The 19,923-nt window shown below is 47.3% G+C and overlaps 1 protein-coding gene across 3 annotated transcripts in view; it reads right to left on the bottom strand.

Moving 5' to 3' along the window:
* Window positions 1-19,923, bottom strand: part of TTLL11 (tubulin tyrosine ligase like 11) — a 270,271-nt gene that overhangs the window by 156,292 nt on the left and 94,056 nt on the right. For all 3 annotated transcript variants that reach the window (XM_070379049.1, XM_070379050.1, XM_070379051.1), the window contains exons 4-5: window positions 15,334-15,909; window positions 569-664 (exon numbers count right to left, since the gene is read on the bottom strand). In XM_070379049.1, the coding sequence (XP_070235150.1) occupies window positions 569-664; window positions 15,334-15,909 (672 nt within the window). The remainder of the gene's footprint in view (window positions 1-568; window positions 665-15,333; window positions 15,910-19,923) is intronic.

The following is a 19,923-nucleotide window of genomic DNA, read 5'->3' as shown; positions in this document are numbered from 1 at the left end:
GTTTTTCTCATTATCAAAATGATATATGCTCATTGTAGAATATTTGAATATATGGAAGAGGTGAAGAAAAGAACCTTCATAATCCACCCCCACCCAAAACCCAGGATTAATAGTCGGTGTATTTCCTTCCAGTCTTTTTTAATGCATTCTTAAGAGGGGGGTGGAGGGGCAGGTGGGGGGAGATAAGCACTGCTCAATGTACTATTTATCTTAGGGACTCAAGCATGTCGACATGGCTAAATCATATTCATAGAATTTCAATTAGTTCATCTCCTGAGGCTAACTAATTAGTTCACGTCAAAACTGATGGAAAGGCTCAGCTGCTTCTCCATTTGCAGATCTTCAGAACTGGAGAAGGGCACGCGGGGAAGTCACCATAGGTCAGATAGGTCTTATATTAATAGACGATGTTCTGAGCTCAACAAAACTGAAGTTATTTAGGCAGGAACAGAACTTGGCCGGGCAAATCTGGCAATGTCGAATCTTGTTTAGCCAAGGGAGCAGCGAGAAGAGTGGGACCATTCAGTTTGCCTGGTACTATATTCAATGAGATACTCAAAATACTTACTTCTTGCTCGTGTTCGATTCTCATGCTGGGATTTGCATTTACTTCAAGTAGTATAGGCTTCAGATTTTTCATGAGAAGAATGTCAAAGCCTAAAATCTGGATAAACATAATTCAGAATTAGTTGCAGTGTCTTTTCAGGAATTAGGTACTATATTAGGGGTATTAAGGTGAAAGTAAATTCCACCTCCGCCCCCAACCTGGGCCTTGACCCTGGCTTCTCTCATCCATAGCCCCTCTTCCTCTGGATGGACTTGTCAGGCCAAATGGACAGCAGAAAATTTTATAGGGGTCTTGGTAATGGGATGAGGTCCCATGGTTCATTTCAGCACCATCGGTGTTGTCTGAAGGGCTGTAAGATGATGACCTCGCTCTTCTTTAACAGGTTTTTTATTATGTTAAGGATCAGTAATTGTCCATCAATTTCTCCCTCTCCTTCTGTTCTCCTTTTTAAGTTGCCTCTTAGCTGGATCTCTAAAAAACCCGAGACTATGTTTCTTAACCTCGGGTATATATCAGAATCACTTAGGGACCCCTTTCAAAACCACTGCTCATCCCTAACCCACACCTGTGAGTCAGAGTCTTTCAGAGTGGAACGCAGCCAGTGTATTTTCAGTAGCAAATCCCCTGGATAATTCTGATGGACCCTCCTACCCAAGAAGAAGGGAATATTTATTAGGTGCCCACTAGGCACCAATTATGATACAATGCACCAATTATTCACAATCTTGATTCATTCTCAAGACAGCATATTTGAAGTAGGGATTGTGCTCTGCATTTCACAGAAGCAGAAAGTGAGTCTTGGAAAGGCCAGTGGGTTTCCCTGAGACTGCTCCTCTCATAAAGGACAGAGCTGGATTTCAGAACTGCAGAACTGCTATGCAGTTTGTGGGACCTGGTGCAAGATAGAAATGCAGTGTTCAAAAAGTATTAACAAATTTCATGATGCTGAAACAAGAGCATTAAACCAAGCATGGAACCCTTTGGAGTGTGGGGCCCTCTGTGACAGCCCAGCCCATATGCCCCTGGAGCCAGCCTGCACCCATGGCCAGCTTTAGCACCCTTGCCGACCGGCCAACCTCCTGCTCTTGAACCCGGCATTCTGCCTCAGGTGTGGCTTTGTCTTGTGGACTGTTTCAATTCCTCAGAAGTCCCCTGCTTGGGATAAGTCACCCTGTGCATTTCATTCCCTAGGCCTGAAATAGCCCTTTATCTAGATAACATCTCCTCACCCTTGAGATCGCAGTTTCTAATTGGATTCAGACGTGGACTATGAGGATGCAAGATTCTCGGGAGGACTGTCATTATCTCTCTAGGAGATGATAAGGTAGAAGAAAACTTCTAATATGAGTGATATCATTCCAAAGCTTCCAAAAGTAACATGGAGAATAAAGGAGGGGAGAGAACAAAGACACAGCTGCATCGCCTCCTCTGTGGACTCAAGAAGAAAATATGAGGGGAAATCCATTTACTTGTCTATCTAGAATATGCATTAGTTAAATGATAATTATTAAAGTGTAGCTTCATCCTTATTAATGAACTCAGAGCCGGAATGACCATTTGGGGGTGGGGGGCAGGGTGTGTAATTCAAGATGAGGCTATTCTTCAAGAAAAGACAATAAGGATGAAAAGTTGGGAAAAGTCATCCTCACTCTATTTTTCTTTTCCTGGTCATAAGAAGAAAGGAATGGAAATTCAGTAGAAAATGTTACATGTATTATAGATCCGCTTAATAATATATGACAAGTGGATATGAGTAATGAGGCCTGTAAGAGACTCTGGTGACATCATCAGTCTAACTTCAGACCTGGTCTGAGACCTGATGTTGATGAGCCTACAGAGAACAATGGGAGGCAGTGTCAACGTTTATCATCCTGAGTCACGGACGCTTACTTTTTGCTACATCTTAGAAGCTTGGACTTGTCCTTTCTTGGCCTGGTGGATTCATCTCAGCTCAGTGCACAGGGATTTCATGAATCCACAGCTATGGGAAAGCTGCAGAAGAGGAGTAGCACAGCTTCGCCAACCGTACAGACCCGCACCCAGCAGCAGCACAGAGCTTTCCAGGGCCTAAACTTTGGTGCATGGAGTTGACTGTGTTGAGTCTTGTGTACGAGTGCTTTGGAGCCAGACTTGGGCTTCAATCCAGTTCAGTCTCTCATATTTGCTACACAACTCTAGGCCTCTGTGAGCCTCACATAACTCATCTGGAAAAAAATGGGCCTAACAACAGCTACCTTGCAGGGTAGTTGACAATGGAAGCAAAAATGTCCCTAGAGTTATGCCCATCTTAAAGAAAGCACTCAATATATACTGGCTCCCTTTCCGGTTTCCTACTGATCCCATCAACAAGAAATGACATTGTTAGCTTTGGAGTCCAGGAGAACTCATTTCAAATCTTAGTTCTGCCTTCAACTTGTGTAACTACCGGCAAGTGACTTAGCAGCTCCAAGCCCCAGTTTCCTCATCTGTAAAATGGGCATAAGAATAGTGCCTACCTTAGTCCATTCATTCATTAAGTACTGAATGCCTCCTGTGCCCTAGAGGCTCTTCCAGCTTCTGGAAATACAGGAGTGGACTAGACAAAGTCCTTACCCTCATGGAGCTTACACTCGAGTTGGGGAGATAGGAGGAAGTAAAGATAATGGGATGTAAAATGTTTTGCATGGTACTTGACACATAGTATTTAATGAAAGTCATCTTTATAGTTCTTCACGAGTTCAAGGAAAGATGAATTTTCCCCCAAAGTTTAATGAAAAATGCAGCAGCAGTGGATCTCAAGAAACAGAATCACAAAACTTGGAGGAGCCAAAAGTTGGTCTTTTCATAAGATCCCAGAATGTCAGATCTGGCAGAAAATCAGGAATTTATTTGGTTCAGTGCTTTTCAATATGAGATTATTTTGAGGGGGAAGCACTGGGGAGACCAGATCAGATCAACTTTTATCTTTTTTACATCCTGGGGTTCCCATGGGAAAAGTATATATTTATATCTACACATCTATCTATACTAGATTCAGTTCAGTTCAGTTCAGTCGCTCCGTCGTGTCCGACTCTTTGCGACCCCATGAATCACAGCATGCCAGGCCTCCCTGTCCATCACCAACTCCAGGAGTTCACTCAGACTCATGTCCATTGAGTCCGTGATGCCATCCAGCCATCTCATCCTCTGTCGTCCCCCTTCTCCTCCTGCCCCAATCCCTCCCAGCATCAGAGTCTTTTCCAATGAGTCAACTCTTCGCATGAGGTGACCAAAGTACTGGAGTTTCAGCTTTAGCATCATTCCTTCCAAAGAAATCCCAGGGCTGATCTCCTTCAGAATGGACTGGTTGGATCTCCTTGCAGTCCAAGGGACTCTCAAGAGTCTTCTCCAACACCACAGTTCAAAAGCATCAATTCTTCAACACTCAGCTTTCTTCACAGTCCAACTCTCACATCCATACATGACCACTGGAAAAACTATAGCCTTGACTAGATGGACCTTTGTTGGCAAAGTAATGTCTCTGCTTTTCAATACGCTATCTAGGTTGGTCATAACTTTTCTTCCAAGGAGTAAGCGTCTTTTAATTTCATGGCTGCTGTCACCATCTGCAGTGATTTTGGAGCCCCAAAAAATAAAGTCTGACACTGTTTCTACTGTTTCCCCATCTATTTCCCATGAAGTGATGGGACCAGATGCCTTGATCTTCATTTTCTGAATGTTGAGTTTTAAGCCAACTTTTTCAGTCTCCTCTTTCACCTTCATCAAGAGGCTTTTTAGTTCCTCTTCACTTTCTGCCATAAGGGTGGTGTCATCTGCATATTTGAGGTGATTGATATTTCTCCTGGCAATCTTGATTCCAGCTTGTGCTTCTTCCAGCCCAGCGTTTCTCATGATGTATTCTGCATAGAAGTTAAATAAGCAGGATGACAGTATACAGCCTTGACGTACTCCTTTTCCTATTTGGAACCAGTCTGTTGTTCCATGTCCAGTTCTAACTGTTGCTTCCTGACCTGCATACAAATTTCTCAAGAGGCAGGTCAGGTGGTCTGGTATTCCCATGTCTTTCAGAATTTTCCACAGTTCATTGTGATCCAAGTATATATACATATATATACTACTAATCCTGGCTTCCCTTGTGGCTTAGTGGTAAAGAATCTGCCTGAAATACAAGAGACCTGAGTTCAATCCCTGGGTTGGGAAGATCTCCTGGAGAAGGAAATGGCACCCCACTCCAGTATTCTTGCCTGGCGAATTCTATGGACAGAGGAGCCTGGTGGGCTACAGTCCATGGAATTGCAGAGTCAGACTGAACAACAACACTACTAATCTAATCTAACATCCACTTTGCACATTAGAAACTTGCAGCTTAGAAACAGGAAAACCTCCCTCTAGTTTGGTGGCAGAGAAGGAAATGTCAAATGGAAAGAGAGAAAAAACTTTTCAATTATGTGATACTCTCCACCCTCCAAGTCATTCAATCAGCAATGATGTGTTGCTACTTACAGGGTGCCCTGGGGACTCAAAGATATCTTGTCCTTCATCCCTCACTTCCGGAAGCTTCCAAAGCAAGCTGGAGAAAAAAGGCCCTGAGCCATTCATTGTAAACTCAGGTAAAGCCTCCAACCTACATTCCAATGAGGGAATTACCTCCTGAGCCCCAGAACTACACATCCATCTGCATCCAGAATATTCCCAACTTGGAGACCCCACACCCCTCACATTCAACATAACCAAACTCACTATCTGTGATCAGCAGACTAAGATAGTCCCAATGATACCACCTCCTGTATTCACACCCTTTTGTAAGCCTGTTTCCCTGAGAGTGGGCTGCACCTAATAATGTTTTTCTAACAAACAAAACAAGGCAGAAATTATGGGATATCATTTCAAATATGGAGAAGGGAATGGCACCCCACTCCAGTACTCTTGCCTGGAAAATCCCATGGGTGGAGGAGCCTGGTAGGCTGCAGTCCATGGGGTCGCTAAGAGTCGGACATGACTGAGCGACTTCCCTTTCACTTTTCACTTTCATGCATTGGAGAAGGAAATGGCAACCCACTCCAGTGTTCTTGCCTGGAGAATACCAGGGACGGGGGAGCCTGGTGGGCTGCCATCTATGGGGTCGTACAGAGTCAGACACGACTGAAGTGACTTAGCTTAGCATTTCAAATATTAGGTTATATAAAAAGACTGTGGCTTTCATCTTGAGATGCATTCTCTTACTCTCTTGTTCCCTCAACATTAAGGGAAGCCAGCTTCCACGTTGTGAGCTGCTGGATGGAGAGGCTGAGATGGCCTCTGGAACTGATGTCCCAGCCGATAGCAAGGGGGACGTGAGGCCTGCCAATAGCCATGTGAGTGAGCTGGGGAGGGGATCTTTCCCCTGTAGCCTCAAGATGACTGCAGTCCTAGACAATATGTTAACTGTAGCCTGTGAGGGACTTTGAGCCAGCAGCAGTCAGCCAGAAATCTCTCCTTCCTTCACATCTAGCTGTTCACAGGCTCTGTACATTCTACCTCCAAAACAGCTTTCTAGACCTGGCCCAATCTCCCTGTTCTTAGTCTAGATCAAACCCACACCATCTTTCACCTGGACTACTTTAATACCTTCCCCCATTCATTTCCCTGCTCTCAAAATCACCTCGCACAAAGGGCTACCAGAGTAATTTTTCTAAAATGCAAATAAAATGTTAGGACCCCCTCCACCTAAAATCCTGGCTTACAGGAGGAAGCACAAGTTCCAGAGCATGTCCAATAAGTTCCTCTATGACCAGCATCTCTGTCAAACTCTAGCTTTATTTCCTCCAACTCAACGCTGCATGTCTTGGGCTCTAATTGTGCTGAACTGTTAGTAATTCTGGGCTTCCCAAGTGGTGAAGAATCTGTCTGCCAACGCAGGAGACCCGAGTTCAATCCCTGGGTCGGGAAGATGCCCTGGAGAAGGAAATGGTAACCCACTCCAGTATTCTTACCTGGGAAATCCCTTGACAAAGGAGCTTGGCAGGTACAGTTCACAGGATTGCGAAAGAGCTGGACGTGACTTAGCAACTAAACAACATTAGTCGTTTCTAGAATGCTTTCCTACTCTCTGCTGTCTTCTACTTGGAAGACAACTTTATTTATCAAATATTTATTGAGCAGCACTACGTAGTATTCCAGCCACTGGGGATAAAGCAGTGAAGAAGACAAGGTTCATTTTAACTCCCGCCCTCTTGGAGCTTACATTCTAGAAGAAAGACCACAAGCAAGTAAGTATCTATGACCAGGTAAGAACACAGAGTGTGTGCAGTGGATGGAGGGAAGGGCTTGGTGGTCAGGAAAGGCCTGGGATTTGTGAGATTTGTCATCCTGCTGTCTTCTGGTTTGCACTGTTTCTGATGAAAGGTTTTCAATTATCCTTCATTCCTCTGAACATAATGTGTCTTTTCTCTCTAGCTGCTTTTAAGATTTTCTTATTGTCACTGATCTGACTTTGATAAGCTTTGGTGTGTGTGTGTACACATTATTGTATGTGTGGCCATTTCTTCAAATATTTTTCTGTATCTTCCTTGTCTCCTCTGCTCAGGAAACTCCAATTACACAGATGTTAGACCATCTGATATTGTACCATAGGTAACTGAGGGTCTGTTCACTTATTTTTCCTGTCACTTTCCTCTCTGTGTTTCATTTTGAATAAATTCTATTGCTATGTCTTCAAGTTTGTTGATCATTTCTTCTACAGTATCTAATTTGCTGTTAATCCTAATCCAGTGAAATTTTCAATATAGATATTGCGTTTTCTTCCATTTGGTTCCTAGAAGTTCCATTTGGTTCTTTTTCATAGCTTCATTTCTCTCTACAGTAAACTATTTTCCTTTAAACTTTTGTACACAGTTGTAGTAGCTGTTTTAACATCCTTTTTCTATCAGTTTCATTATTTCTAATATTTATGGGACTGTTCCTATTGATTTTCCCCCTGGGTATAGGTTACCTTTTCTTGCCTTGGGGAATATCTAGTGGCTTTTTATTGGATACTGGACATTTAATGCTCAGTATCTGGATTTGTCTTCTTTTTAAAAAGTGTGAAGTTTTTAGGCCAGACCACCTTACCCGCCTCCTGAGAAACCTGTATGCAGGTCAAGAAGCAACAGCGGGAACCAGACATGGACCAACAGGCTGGTTCCAAATTGGGAAAGGAATATGTCAAGGCTGTATATCGTCACCCTGCTTATTTAACTTATATGCATAGTACATCATGTGAAATGCCAGGCTGGATGAAGCACAAGCTGGAATCAAGATTGCTGGGAGAAATATCAATAACATCTCAGATATGCAGATGACACCACTCTTATGGCAGAAAGAGAAGAAGATCTAAAGAGCCTCTTGATGAAAGTGAAAGAGGAGAGTGAAAAAGTTGGCTTAAAACTCAACATTCACAAAACTAAGATCCTGGCATCTGGTCCCATCACTTCATGGCAAATAGATGGAGAAACAGTTGAAACAGTGACAGACTTTATTTTCTTGGGCTCCAAAATCACTGCAGATGGTGACTGCAGCCATGAAATTAAAAGATGCTTGCTCCTTGGAAGAAAAGCTATGACCAACCTAGGCAGCATATTAAAAAGCAGAGACATTACTTTGCCGACAAAGGTCCATCTAGTCAAAGTGATGGTTTTTCCAGTAGTCATGTATGGATGTGAGAACTGGACCATAAAGAAAGCTGAGTACCAAAGAACTAATGCTTTTGAACTGCAGTGTTGGAGAAGACTCTTAAGAATTCCTTGGACTGCAAGGAATCAAACCAGTCAAACCTAAAGGAAATCAGTCCTGAATATTCAATGGAAGGACTGATGCTGAAGCTGAAACTCTAATACTTTGGCCACCTGATGTGAAGAATTGACTCATTTGAAAAGACCCTGATGCTGGCAAAGATCGAAGGCAGGAGGAGAAGGGGACAACAGAGGATGAGATGGTTGGATGGCATCACCAACTCAATGAACATGAGTCTGACTAAGCTCTGGGAGTTGGTGATGGACAGGGAAGCCTGGCATGCTGCAGTCCAGGGGGTCACAAAGAGTCTGACACAACTGAGCGACTGAACTGAACTGAAATTTTTAGGTACTCAGTTATTTACAGATTATGCTGATACCTTCCAGGCCTATTATTTAAGCTTTACTAGGAACCTGGAAGGCTGCTGTCTATGGGGTCGCACAGAGTCGGACACGACTGAAGTGACTTAGCAGCAGCAGCAGCAGCAGGTTGAGTCTAGAGTAACTTTCATCCCAGGGAAGATTCAATCCATTAGGACAGAACTTCTCTGCAGTCTCCCTTGAATGTGTCCAGTAACCACCAAGCACTTTCCACACTGACTCTTTGGAGCTTGGACATCTCCCTGCTCTGTGTGAGCTCTGGTTCATCTTCTCAGTTCCCTGGTCATTCTTGCCCAACTCTATGGATTAACCCTCTACATATGAATAGCCCAGCACTCAGCAAAGGTGTACAGGGATTCCCATGCAGGTTCCTGTAGCTCTTTTCCTGCTTGGGTCCCTCCTTTAAAGAATTCTGCCCACAGAATTCCAGCCACCTTGGCATCACTAAAATGCTTATCTCCATCTCCTCAACTCACTGAGGTCACAGGACTCTGTTTAGGTGCACTCTCACCCCCGCCCGTGTCTTAGAGAGTGCCCCCAGACAGAAAGCTGAGGCAACCGTAGACACATCTCGGCTTTTGTTCCCCACTTTCCTTTGGGATTATGATGCCGAGCTGTCTGTGGTACAAAATCTGAAAACACTTCTTTCGTGTATTTTGTCTGGTATTCTAGTTGTTTTCAAAAGAAGGTTAAGTCCAGTCTTTGTTACTCCATCACGACCAGAAGCCAAAGACTCAGGAGGTGATGTATGAACAGGGACTGAGTGAAGTGAGCAAATAAGTCATTTGAAGAGCTGAAGAAGAGCGTCCCAAGCAGAAGGAATGGCAAGAACACAGGCCACTTCTGATGAACAGCAAGGAGTGAGAGGGAGGGAGACAGGAGATGAGGTCAGACAGAATGGCAAGGGATAGATCATGTAGCATCTTGCAAGCCATGGTAAGGAGCCAGGATTTTAAGTGCAATGAGAAAGCCATTGGAGACTTTACACGGGGAAGTAATTTAATCTGACATGTTTTAAAAGAATCACTTTAGCTACAGTGAGAAAAATAGGCTACAAGCAGCAAGGGTGGGAAAACGAACATCAATTAGGAGGCAGTTGCAGTGATACAAGTACAAGATGACGGCTGTCTGGACTGGGATGGAGGCAGCGGTGTTGGTTAGAAGTGGTCACACTGGGATTTCCCTGGTGGTCCGGTGGTTAAGACTCTGCACTTCCAACGCAGGGGGTGCAGACAAGCTGCCTTGTCTGTGTTCTCCCATAATCCTGCACATGTCCCTCCATGGTGCTCACGACTCCCACGTGGCAGTGCTCCCCAGCACACCGCGCACCTCTTAGGAGCAGGACTGCAACCTCGCCCATACCACACGCCCACAGCTAGCTCAGGGCTTGTGTCAGTGGGCGGCCAGCATATGTGTCTTAAAGAAGGAAAAAAAAAAAAGCTTACATGTCAAAAGTGGTCGAGGAAGGCTTTATGGAGAAGGTGGGATTCAAGCTGTACTTTGCCAGCACTAGATTTTACAAGAGAGGGAGAAGATGAGAGAGCGTGGCAGAAGACAGAGTGTGGCAGAAGGGGCCAAGCCAGGAGAGAACAAAAGGGCAGAAGTGGGGAAACATGGAGGATGTCCAAGAGACAGGAGTCAGCTGTGTTTGGCAGACTCGCATGGATCTGGGAGGAACGGGGAAGCGAGGCTGGGGCCAGGCTGGGAGGCAGCGGGGGTCAGGACCTGTTTCTCAAACTGTGCTCCTTGGAACACCAGTGTTCCATTAAGTTGGAAATGTGACTTGCTTCCTGGTTTCCCCCTAAGTTCAAGGCACTTCTTCGTAGATTAGTTTGAGAACAACTGTCGTGACCGATAGCAAACGATATGACCTTATTTATTAAGTGATTGCCTGCTGGGTACTCTTCAACACAGTTTTCTCTCACTCAGTCTCACAACAACTCTGTGAGGCAGGGACCAATATTCTATTTGCAGATAAGGAAACTGAGTCAGAGAAAGGTTAGCTTGCCAAGCTCTCCAGCTGGAGCTGCTGGAAGCAGGAGCTGGGGTTAGCTCAAATCCAGGGCATCTGAGAACTAAACTCAAGCCCATGTGTGAGTGCTGGGATGTTCCTTCCCCTCCTTCCTGTGGGGTGTTTGGGGCTGATGGTGGGGGAGATCAGAAGAGCAAAGAAGGGAGAGAAGAAGCACCTTAGCACTCACGGAAGGTGCCTCTTCCAGACACTGAAGGGAAAGGATCACAGCCAAGGAGAGAAGTGGACCCAGAGCGAGAGGACGACAGAAACCCAGCTGCAGAACTGAGATAGAAAAGTTCACGAGAGCTGAACTCTGCTGGAAAGCTCTCCGCTGCGTGTGCATTTCTGCCACATGAATCGTCTACACCCAGACGGGCCTGACTCTCTCAGCAGGGGTCACAGAGCTGCCCTCCAGAAGACTGACAGGGGGAAATGTTGCTGAGGGCTGTCTGGGCAATGACAGGGGGACAGACCAGAATGACAGGGCAGCCACGTTCCTAGGCAACAGATTACAGGAAACCTGCCCACAGCCCAGCCACGCCAGCCCCTGCTCCGGGCCATCACAGTTTCCCAAGTAGTTATTGTGGCTGTGATTGGAAAGGGGTCACAGTCACATGTTTAGGATAAATGTAATTTTGTTGGCTTAGAGTGTATGTTCTGGAATGCTGCAGTCTGGGCCAGGCCTGGCTACAAGCAAAAGGGGCGTCCATGACAAAGAAAAAATGCATTATATATGCACAAAACATTATAGTTTGCAAAGCCCTTTATCATCTTGATCTCATGTGAGTTGGACGACAACCCTGTGATGTAGGTGAGGAAACGGAGGCACAGAAAAGTCAAGCGGCTTATAGAACGTCACACGGCAAGTCCATGTCAGAACCATGTGCTGTCCCCAGATCTTTGGGTTCCAAGTTAGTTCAGGTGTTTGAGACCTAAACTAACAAGTGTTTCAACAAGTGATAAGGATAAAGAAAGCAAGAGAGGACTCCAAGGAGAACAAAACACTGTTTTCTCAATCACTGTGAATCTGAAATGTACTTTAAAACAGATTTCAAGTATCTAATGCTTTGTGGGCTTCCCTGGTGGCTCAGTCGGTAACAAACCCTCATCCAGTTCAGGAGATGTGGGTTCGATCCCTGGATCAGGAAGATCCCCTGGAGAAGGAAATGGCAATCCACCCCAGTATTCTTGCCTGGAGAATCCCATGGACAGAGGAGCCTGATGGGCTACAGTCCCTGGGGTTGTAAGAGTTGGACACGACTGAGCAACTAAACCACCACGTGCTTTATACCACATCAAAGGATTTCACCCTCATTACTTCACACTGCTCCCAAGATGGCAGGTAAGGAGGTGAGTGTAGGTGATTCACAGAGAAAGAAACAGAGGCTCGGGGTGGTGAGGAAACGTGCCCATGGGACCCCCAGCCGGGAAGAGGATGAACTCCTCCCGGAGGGTTGCTTCCGGCCCTGTGCTCCTCTCCTGACCCCAGGCCTGGCAGCACTCAGCGTGGTCGAGCAATGGAAAACGCTTACGGGCCTGTGGTTCATGTGCCAGCTGTGCTCTGTCCAAACCAGCGGCTCCCTCTCTGTCTGCCCTGCAGCTGGGGCCCTGGTTCCAGCCCATGGCCTCCCATGCCACTGGTCCACAGCAAGACAGGCAGAAAAACCACGGCCTGGCCCTCCACCCTGCACCCTCGCTGTGCCAGGGCTCTGCGGCTTGGCCACTCACGAGGGCCCACATGACGCTCCCGGAATAGCTGTCACTGTCGAACAGATGTGACCACGCAGTCCCCTGGGATGACCCCTGGATGCCTCCACGTTGCAACTCTCTCCTTCGCCCTCACCTTCCTGTGGCTCAAGCCAGGATTTGTTTTCTCTGGTCCTGCCTCTAAGTTGTGCCCACCTCCCCTTTCTAATGCCCTAAGCCTGATGGCTGAGCTGGACATCCTGCCTGGGGTCCAAGTGCCTAAGGACAGATTTTGGATGACAATTACCTCCACCACCACGACCCCCCACCCCACCCCCCAAACTGACCACTGCCTGAATGCCCCGTCAAAGGCTTCCACCGGCCTTCCCAGAAAGCCCGCTGACTGGTGCCCACTACTAGGGTAGCCTCTCTGGATCTGGGGCTGTATCCTGGGGCCAGCCTCCTCTCCTGCTGCCGAACGAGCATCCTCTCCGTCAGAGATGCCGCCCCGCTGCCTCCCCCTCCCCCTTCCTGTTCCACGCTACCTGCGTCTCTCCTGCCACAGCCTTTAAAGGACTAGAAACAACTCAAACGTTCAATGATAGAAGAACCGATGAACAAAGCGTGCGTATTTACAACGGGATGTACAACCGTGCAAATGAAAGCGAACCAACGACCTACCTCCACATAGAGCCGAAAAGAGAGTGGTAGAAGACTATGTGCGTGATTGCAGTGTTTTTATGATGCTCGGAAACAAGCAAAACCATATATTCCTCAGGGATATATTCGCATATAATAAAAGGTTTTTTTTTAAGCAAGGAAATGATAACGAGAACATTCGGGACGATGGTTACCTCGGGGTGAGGAACGGGATCAGGGAGCAGCACTATAATTGGGGACCTTGGGTTGGGAGGTAGGTTGGAGATGATGGTTTCCTGCTTCTGCTTCATAGGTTACACACATGTTCCACGTATTCTTTCTTATATAATAACTGCTTCAAGATTAGATCACGGGGGTCCCAGAGGTGGTGTTTCGTATCATCTGCTCCCTACTCCAATTTATCTGCAGGAAACTGTGTCCCCACCAAGCACCTAGACTCCAGGTCTCCCCCCACCACCTTCATGGCCAAATGACCTGGAAGGATGCACCACCCCCGTGTCCATCTCCTCCCTGCCCACTGGCTGAGCCAGTGCTCCACACATCACCCTGTCCCTTACTGAATGGCGGTGCCCAAGGGGGTCTTCTCTGGCCTCTGCTCACCCTGCAGCGTCTCACGGCCCCATGACCATCTGAACACTGATGCTCCCCATCTCTGTCCCGCCCAGCCCTCCCGCTCCTGTACTCCAGGATCAGATGCCCAATGTCCACCTAACCTCCCCACTTGGATGTCACACAGGCCCTTCAGAGGCATGTTCAAGTCCAACTCCTGACTCCTGCCCACAAGCCTGGCCCCCTTCCGGTGGCTTCTCTTCATCCATCCAAGCACCTAAGCCAGCCAGGAGTTGGTCTGGGTTCCCTGCATCTTTCCCGCCACGGTCTCTCCACTGTCCCCCAGCCCCAGCCAATCACCAAGTCTGGTTGTTTGACCCCTTTCATAGTTCTCACATGGGCTTCCTGCAAAGCTCAGTCAGTAAAGAATCTGCCTGCAATGCAGGAGACCCGGGTTCAATTCCTAGGTTGGGAAGATCCCCTGGAGAAGGAAAGGGCAACCCACTCCAGCATTCTTGCCTGGAGAATCCCACGGACAGAGGAGCCTGGTGGGCTGCAGTCTGTGGGGTTGCAAGAGTCAGACATGACTGAGCGACTATACCACCACCACCACCATGGTTCTCACATCTGTTCTTTCCAACACCACCAAGCCCTTCACAACCCAAGCTGGCATCCTCTCTTGGTCATAGGAAAGCACTCAGCTCACCAGTTCTCCCCACAACCCTGCTCCTAGCCTCCCCTCAATCTGGTCTTCACCCTGTGGCCAGTTTGATCCTTGTCACATGCAAACCTGAGTGCATCTGTGTCCGTTGGGCACCCTCCCGTGGACCCCATTGCCCTCAGCTTTCCATGACTTACCCCACCGACCTCTCCCACCTCAACTTCCTCATCTCCCTCCATGTCTCTGCTTCAAACCCCACCCTCCATCCAGACTCACATCTGGGGCTGCAAGCATGTCCCCCCAGGATTCTTTGTCTCCCCAGCCCTCTCCAGTCTAGCCTGCTCCATCTAACTCTTACTCCAGGTCCTAGTTTAACTGCTGCTACTTCTGGGAAGTCTTCCCAGACCACCCTTGTTCCCACTCAGAAAATGTTAGATGGCCCCACAATCTCACAGCACCTGGTATGTTTCCTGGTGTGTTTCCTCTATTCCAGCACTCGTGACACTTCATACTAATGGCTTTTTTTCCGTTTTCTGGCCATTCTACACAGCATGTTGGATCCTAGTTCCCCCACTGGGTAGTGAACCCAGGCCCCGTGCACTGGAAGTGTGGAGTCCTAACCACTGGACCACCAGGGCAGTCCCTATACAAATTGCTCTTTAACTTATTCATCTCCCACAAGAGCACAGATTCTCTGCATCAGCCAGCAGGGACCTGACTTCCTGTCTCACTAGTACCTCGAACAGTGCCTGGCCCCTGCTAAGCAGCTGGTGAAAACTACAGGAAGAAAGAATGAACGGGAGGCACTGGGGCTTTCCACACTGCTCATTTGACTCTTACAAGCATCCTTTAAGGGAGGTTTACTCTTAGTCTCATTTTACAGGTGAGAAAATGGAAGTAACTTGCCCCAAGTCACACAGCCAGCGAATAGAAAGCAGAAAGTTGGACCCTGCTTTCACACCAAAGCCCATTCGGGCAACCATCCCTCCACCCCTCTGACCACCCCGCCCCCATCCCTCACCCCACAGGAGACCAGGGAGAGCCGGGTCAAGACCAAGAACTCCGGCTGGGAACTGGCGCTGGTTACCTGGAAGCAGGTGGGGCCCGGCCTCCCCGCGGGTATATCTGACTGGTGGAACACTTTGAGTTGTGGAGTCAGGGCAATGACGGTCTTGATCACCAAGGAGATGATATCGGACCAGACCTTCTTGATGTCAACACCCTTGGAGGACAACCTATAGAGAATGCTAGAAAAAGTCCTTTTGCTGCCCGTGCTAGTGCTGTCCGAATGGACGAAGTTCCCACTGTGGACGTTCAGGGAGTAGTTGGTCAAATGCATGAAGATGTGGTGCAGGTTTTTGGGGTTGGGCTCCTGGTACGGCTCCGTACAAAACCGAGAGAGTCCGTCCTTGGCTATGTAGATCTCTAAGGGCTCTAGAGACTTTAGCAGGACGTACAGACGGATGTCAAACTTGAGTTTGTCGATGAGGAGGGGCTTGCAGATGTACTCCTGGACCACCGCCGGCCTGCTCTGGAGCGTCCCTGACAGGCGGATGTCACTGGGGTCTTTGATGAGGTAGATTCCGTCACCCTGACAACCACTGTCAGGTTTCACAATAAAAGTGGGCTTCCAGGAGGGGTCCCCATCTTTCACCATTTGAACCTGGAGGGAGAAAAAGGACGGTTAGCACCATATTCCTGTCCCCTCTGGTCCCCGAGACACAGCAGGACCTTGGCAAATGGTGAATGGGTGCAGAATGACCCCACCTATGTAAGGACTCACTCAGCACCTGCCAGAGCGTAACTCTGTGCCAGGCACTGAGACAGTCACCCCCAAATGGCCCCCGATCTTGTTCCTTTCAATGCGGCCAGTTTGCAATCATGAGACCGGGGTTCCAACCCCAGGTATTGGCTGGTTATTAGCTATCACCCTGCGCAAGTCCTGATAGCTCAGTTGGTAAAGAATCCACCTGCAAGGCAGGGGATCTGGGTTCGATCCCTGGGTTGGGAGGATCTGCTAGAGAAGGGATAGGCTACCCATTCCAGTATTCTCAGGCTTCCCTAGTGGCTCAGCTAGTAAAGAACCCACCTGAAATGCAGGGGACCTGGGTTCGATCCCTAGGTTGGGAGGATCTGCTGGAGAAGGGATAGGCTACCCATTACAGTATTCTGGCCTGGAGAATTCCATGGACTGTATAGTCCATGAGGTCGCAAAGAGTCGGACATGACTGAGTGACCTTCACTTCACTTATGTGTGGGGACTATTTGAGGCACTTTACAGAAGTTATTTCATCCAGCCCTCGCAGAACATATGGTTGTTCCCTTTTCGTAATATAGGAAACAGGGAACGCAGGCCTGGAAGTCAGACTGTCTGGGCTCAGATCCCTGCCCTGCTACTTCCTGTGTGACCCCATGCAAGTTACATAAATTATCTGTGTCTTTTCTGTCTGTAAAATAGGAGCAAGATTGTTCTGAGGATTAAATGAGAACACATGCAAAAGCTGAAGCCCACTGAAGCTGACACATAAAAGGCAGCCATAAAGCCTGGGTGTTGCTGGTTGTGTTTGTTTGTTTTTTTTTTTTTTTGAAACTTTATAAGAAACTCCAAAGTCTTTATTTAAAGCGATTATAGTGTTGCTGTTTTTTTTTAAAGATGAAGTAACTTTCTGGCAGACTGAGGGGCAAAACCGGGATTGAAACCAGATCCAGGGCTCTGAGGTGTGTGCACCGTCCTCTGTACTTCCACGTCTCAGTCTCCTCGTTCTAAAAACGGGGATATAAAACCTTCCCCCTCCCCGGATCACTGTAAAGAGGAAATAAACTGAAATGTGCACAGGGCGGAACGCGCCACTACAGCGAGCTCGCACACGGGAACCATTGGTTTCAGCTTCTGTGTCTCTCATTAGGTTCATCTGGTAGACTCACTCAATCCTTTGATCTGTTGAGACCTTTTGAAACTAGATTCCGTCATCCTAAGATGTGCTCTCCTCCCAGCTCCAGGTCAGCAGGACACCCACATAATTACCTGGGGCGCTTGACCGGCTCAGACACTCAGCCTGACTCTGCACCACTCACACACACCCAGTTTCCCCCAGACACTTGTCTGATCCTTGAGAGGTTTTCTCTAGGGCAGGGGAGCTGGAGGAAATTTAAAGGTGGATCTGGTTTTCCCTTGTTGCTGTTGTTTTTAAGTTTTTAATGCCTAAAAAAAAAAAATTTTTTTAATGTGGACCAATTTTAGTCTTTATTGAAATTGTCACACTATTGCCTCTGGGTTTTTATTTATTTGTGGCTTTGCTGGGTCTTCGTTGCTGCACGGGCTTTTCTCTAGTTGTGGTGATCGGGGGCTACTCTGTTGAAGTGTGGGCTTCTCACTGTGGTGGCTTCTCTCGCTGTGGAGCACTGGCTCGAGCATGAGGGCTTCAGTAGTTGCTGTGTGTGGGCTCAGCAGTCGTGGTTCTTGGGCTCTAGAGCACAAAGTCAGAAGTTGTGGCGCACGGGCTTAGTTGTTCTGAGGTATGTGGAATCTTCCCAGATCAGGGATTGAACCCATGTCACCTGCATTGGCAGGCGGATGCTTTACCACTGAGCTACCAGGTAAGCCCCTTTCCTCTATTTTATCCTTTGTTTTTTTTTTTTTTTTTTTAGCTGCAAGGCATGTGGGATCTGCATTCCCTGATCAGGAATTGAACTGGTATCCCCTGCATTGGAAGGCGAAGTCTTAACCACTGGACCACCAGAGAAGCCCCTTACTCTCTGCAGCTTCTGCCTTGAAAGAGCCCGAGAGAGAGCTTTCCTTCCTTGCTGAACCTTAACAGAGCTGAGCCGGCGTGCCCCAGCGCTGGACTTGCCTGGCCGCACACCTTTGCTGCGTAAGCCCAACCCAGGACATCTGTGCTCTGGGTTTTACTTATCTCTCTGACCAGCCTATATTTCTAAGTGAAGCTTTTGCCAATTCCTTGGGCACTATCAGTTACCCCGGGCTTGTAAAAGATCGTTAACAATGGAGGAAACACTTAAAGCCTTAATAATGGTCCACATCCATTGTTTCCCCTCGTCAGCAGGATTCGAGGATAGAACTTCACGGGAGATCAATGCCGGCCTCCCAGGGCCCTCCACCTAGCCTCCCTCGCAACAGTGACCTTGACGCTTATGTAGTTATTTAATATTCATCTGAAGCATTCATACGTTTGGCCCTTTACAGTAAATATAAGCGTACGGGAGAAATGGCAGTTATGGATCAAGAAGTGAAAAATGTCAGGTTTGCACTGATGGGTAATTTTTCCCTCTGGAAAGCTTTTGCTATGCTGAAGATACTAACAGTTCAATATATTATTGGCCACAATATTTTCTCCTTTGAATTCACTGTATATGCCTTAAATAAATTAAACTACATGGTCAATAGTCTCTGTCATTCACTGCATTACTGAATATTTCTTCTGCTCTTTGCCAGGGTAGTACCATACAAATCAAGATTATTAATACCAACAGGATCATGGAACCTTTAGAACCGGAACGATCCTCGGAGATCAATGGCACACAATCCTCTCATAATTCAAACGGAGCAGTGGAGGCTCAGAGAGGTGACATGAGTGGCCTTGGGTCCCCTAACTGGCTATGGGGACGGTTAGGATGAGAACTGGGGCACCCCAGGTGGTGCAAGTGCTAAAGAACACCCCAGCCAATGCAGAAGAACTAAGAGACGCAGGTTCTATTCCTGGGTCGGAAAGATCCCCTGGAGTAGGAAATGGCAACCCACTCCAGTATTCTTGCCTGCAGAATCCCATGGACAGAGGAGCCTGGCGGGATGCAATCCATGGGGTCGCACAGAGTCGGATACCACTGATGCCACTTAGCACACACACACGGGATGAGAACTGAAGCCTTCTGACCTCACAGCAAGTTCTTTGTGCCATCTTTATCTCTGACAAAATAAAAAAGGTCTCTTTTTCCCTGAATGCTATTGGAAAGATTCTCTTAATACGGCCACACACCGAAGAGTTTGGCCTCTGAGCTTGTCCTTCTTGGAACTGCCATCATAGATCCTGAGTTTGCCAGGCCTGCCTCAGTCCCAGATCTTCTGTCTGGGCTCCTGGCTTGCTCCAATATAGGCACTATTTATGGAAAAGCTTCATAGCTGTTCTGAATGTCATTCCCCAAGCCACCAGACCCCTTCAGTAACTTCTATTTTAAAAAGAGAAAAAAATTCTAGAAGTCACATTCACTTTCCTCAGAGGTTTTACTCAAAGGTGACCTCTTCCCCCCAGTTATTAAAGTTATTAAAGAACGAACGCATTGGTTCTTAGCAAGAAGTCACGGACCAGAATCTAAAGATAGTCTATATAACTAGGCCCCAGGCCCAGAAATTCTGACTTAACAGATCTGGGATGAGACCTGAGCATATACGTATTTGAGAAAAAGCATGACGGGTAATTCTGGTGTTCACTCCGTTTGAGAATCACTGAGCTAACATGAATTAAATAAAAATGCAATCTGGACCCCAGATACTGAATAAAGTTTTACGCATTAATGCTAGCCAGAATATGAGAAAAACTTGCACTTGGGCTACAGCTGACGGTATCACCAGTTTCACCCACACATGCCCTTGCATGTGAAATTCATTATCTTGTAACTGTGCACAGAGAACCGAGAGAGCTGTGCAGAGGACCAGGAGACC

This window comes from Bos mutus, chromosome 11 (assembly GCF_027580195.1).
Source record: "Bos mutus isolate GX-2022 chromosome 11, NWIPB_WYAK_1.1, whole genome shotgun sequence".
NCBI lineage: Eukaryota > Metazoa > Chordata > Mammalia > Artiodactyla > Bovidae > Bos > Bos mutus.
The sequence above is the reverse complement of the archived record's forward strand: the minus strand, read 5'-3'. Positions and strand labels throughout refer to the sequence as shown.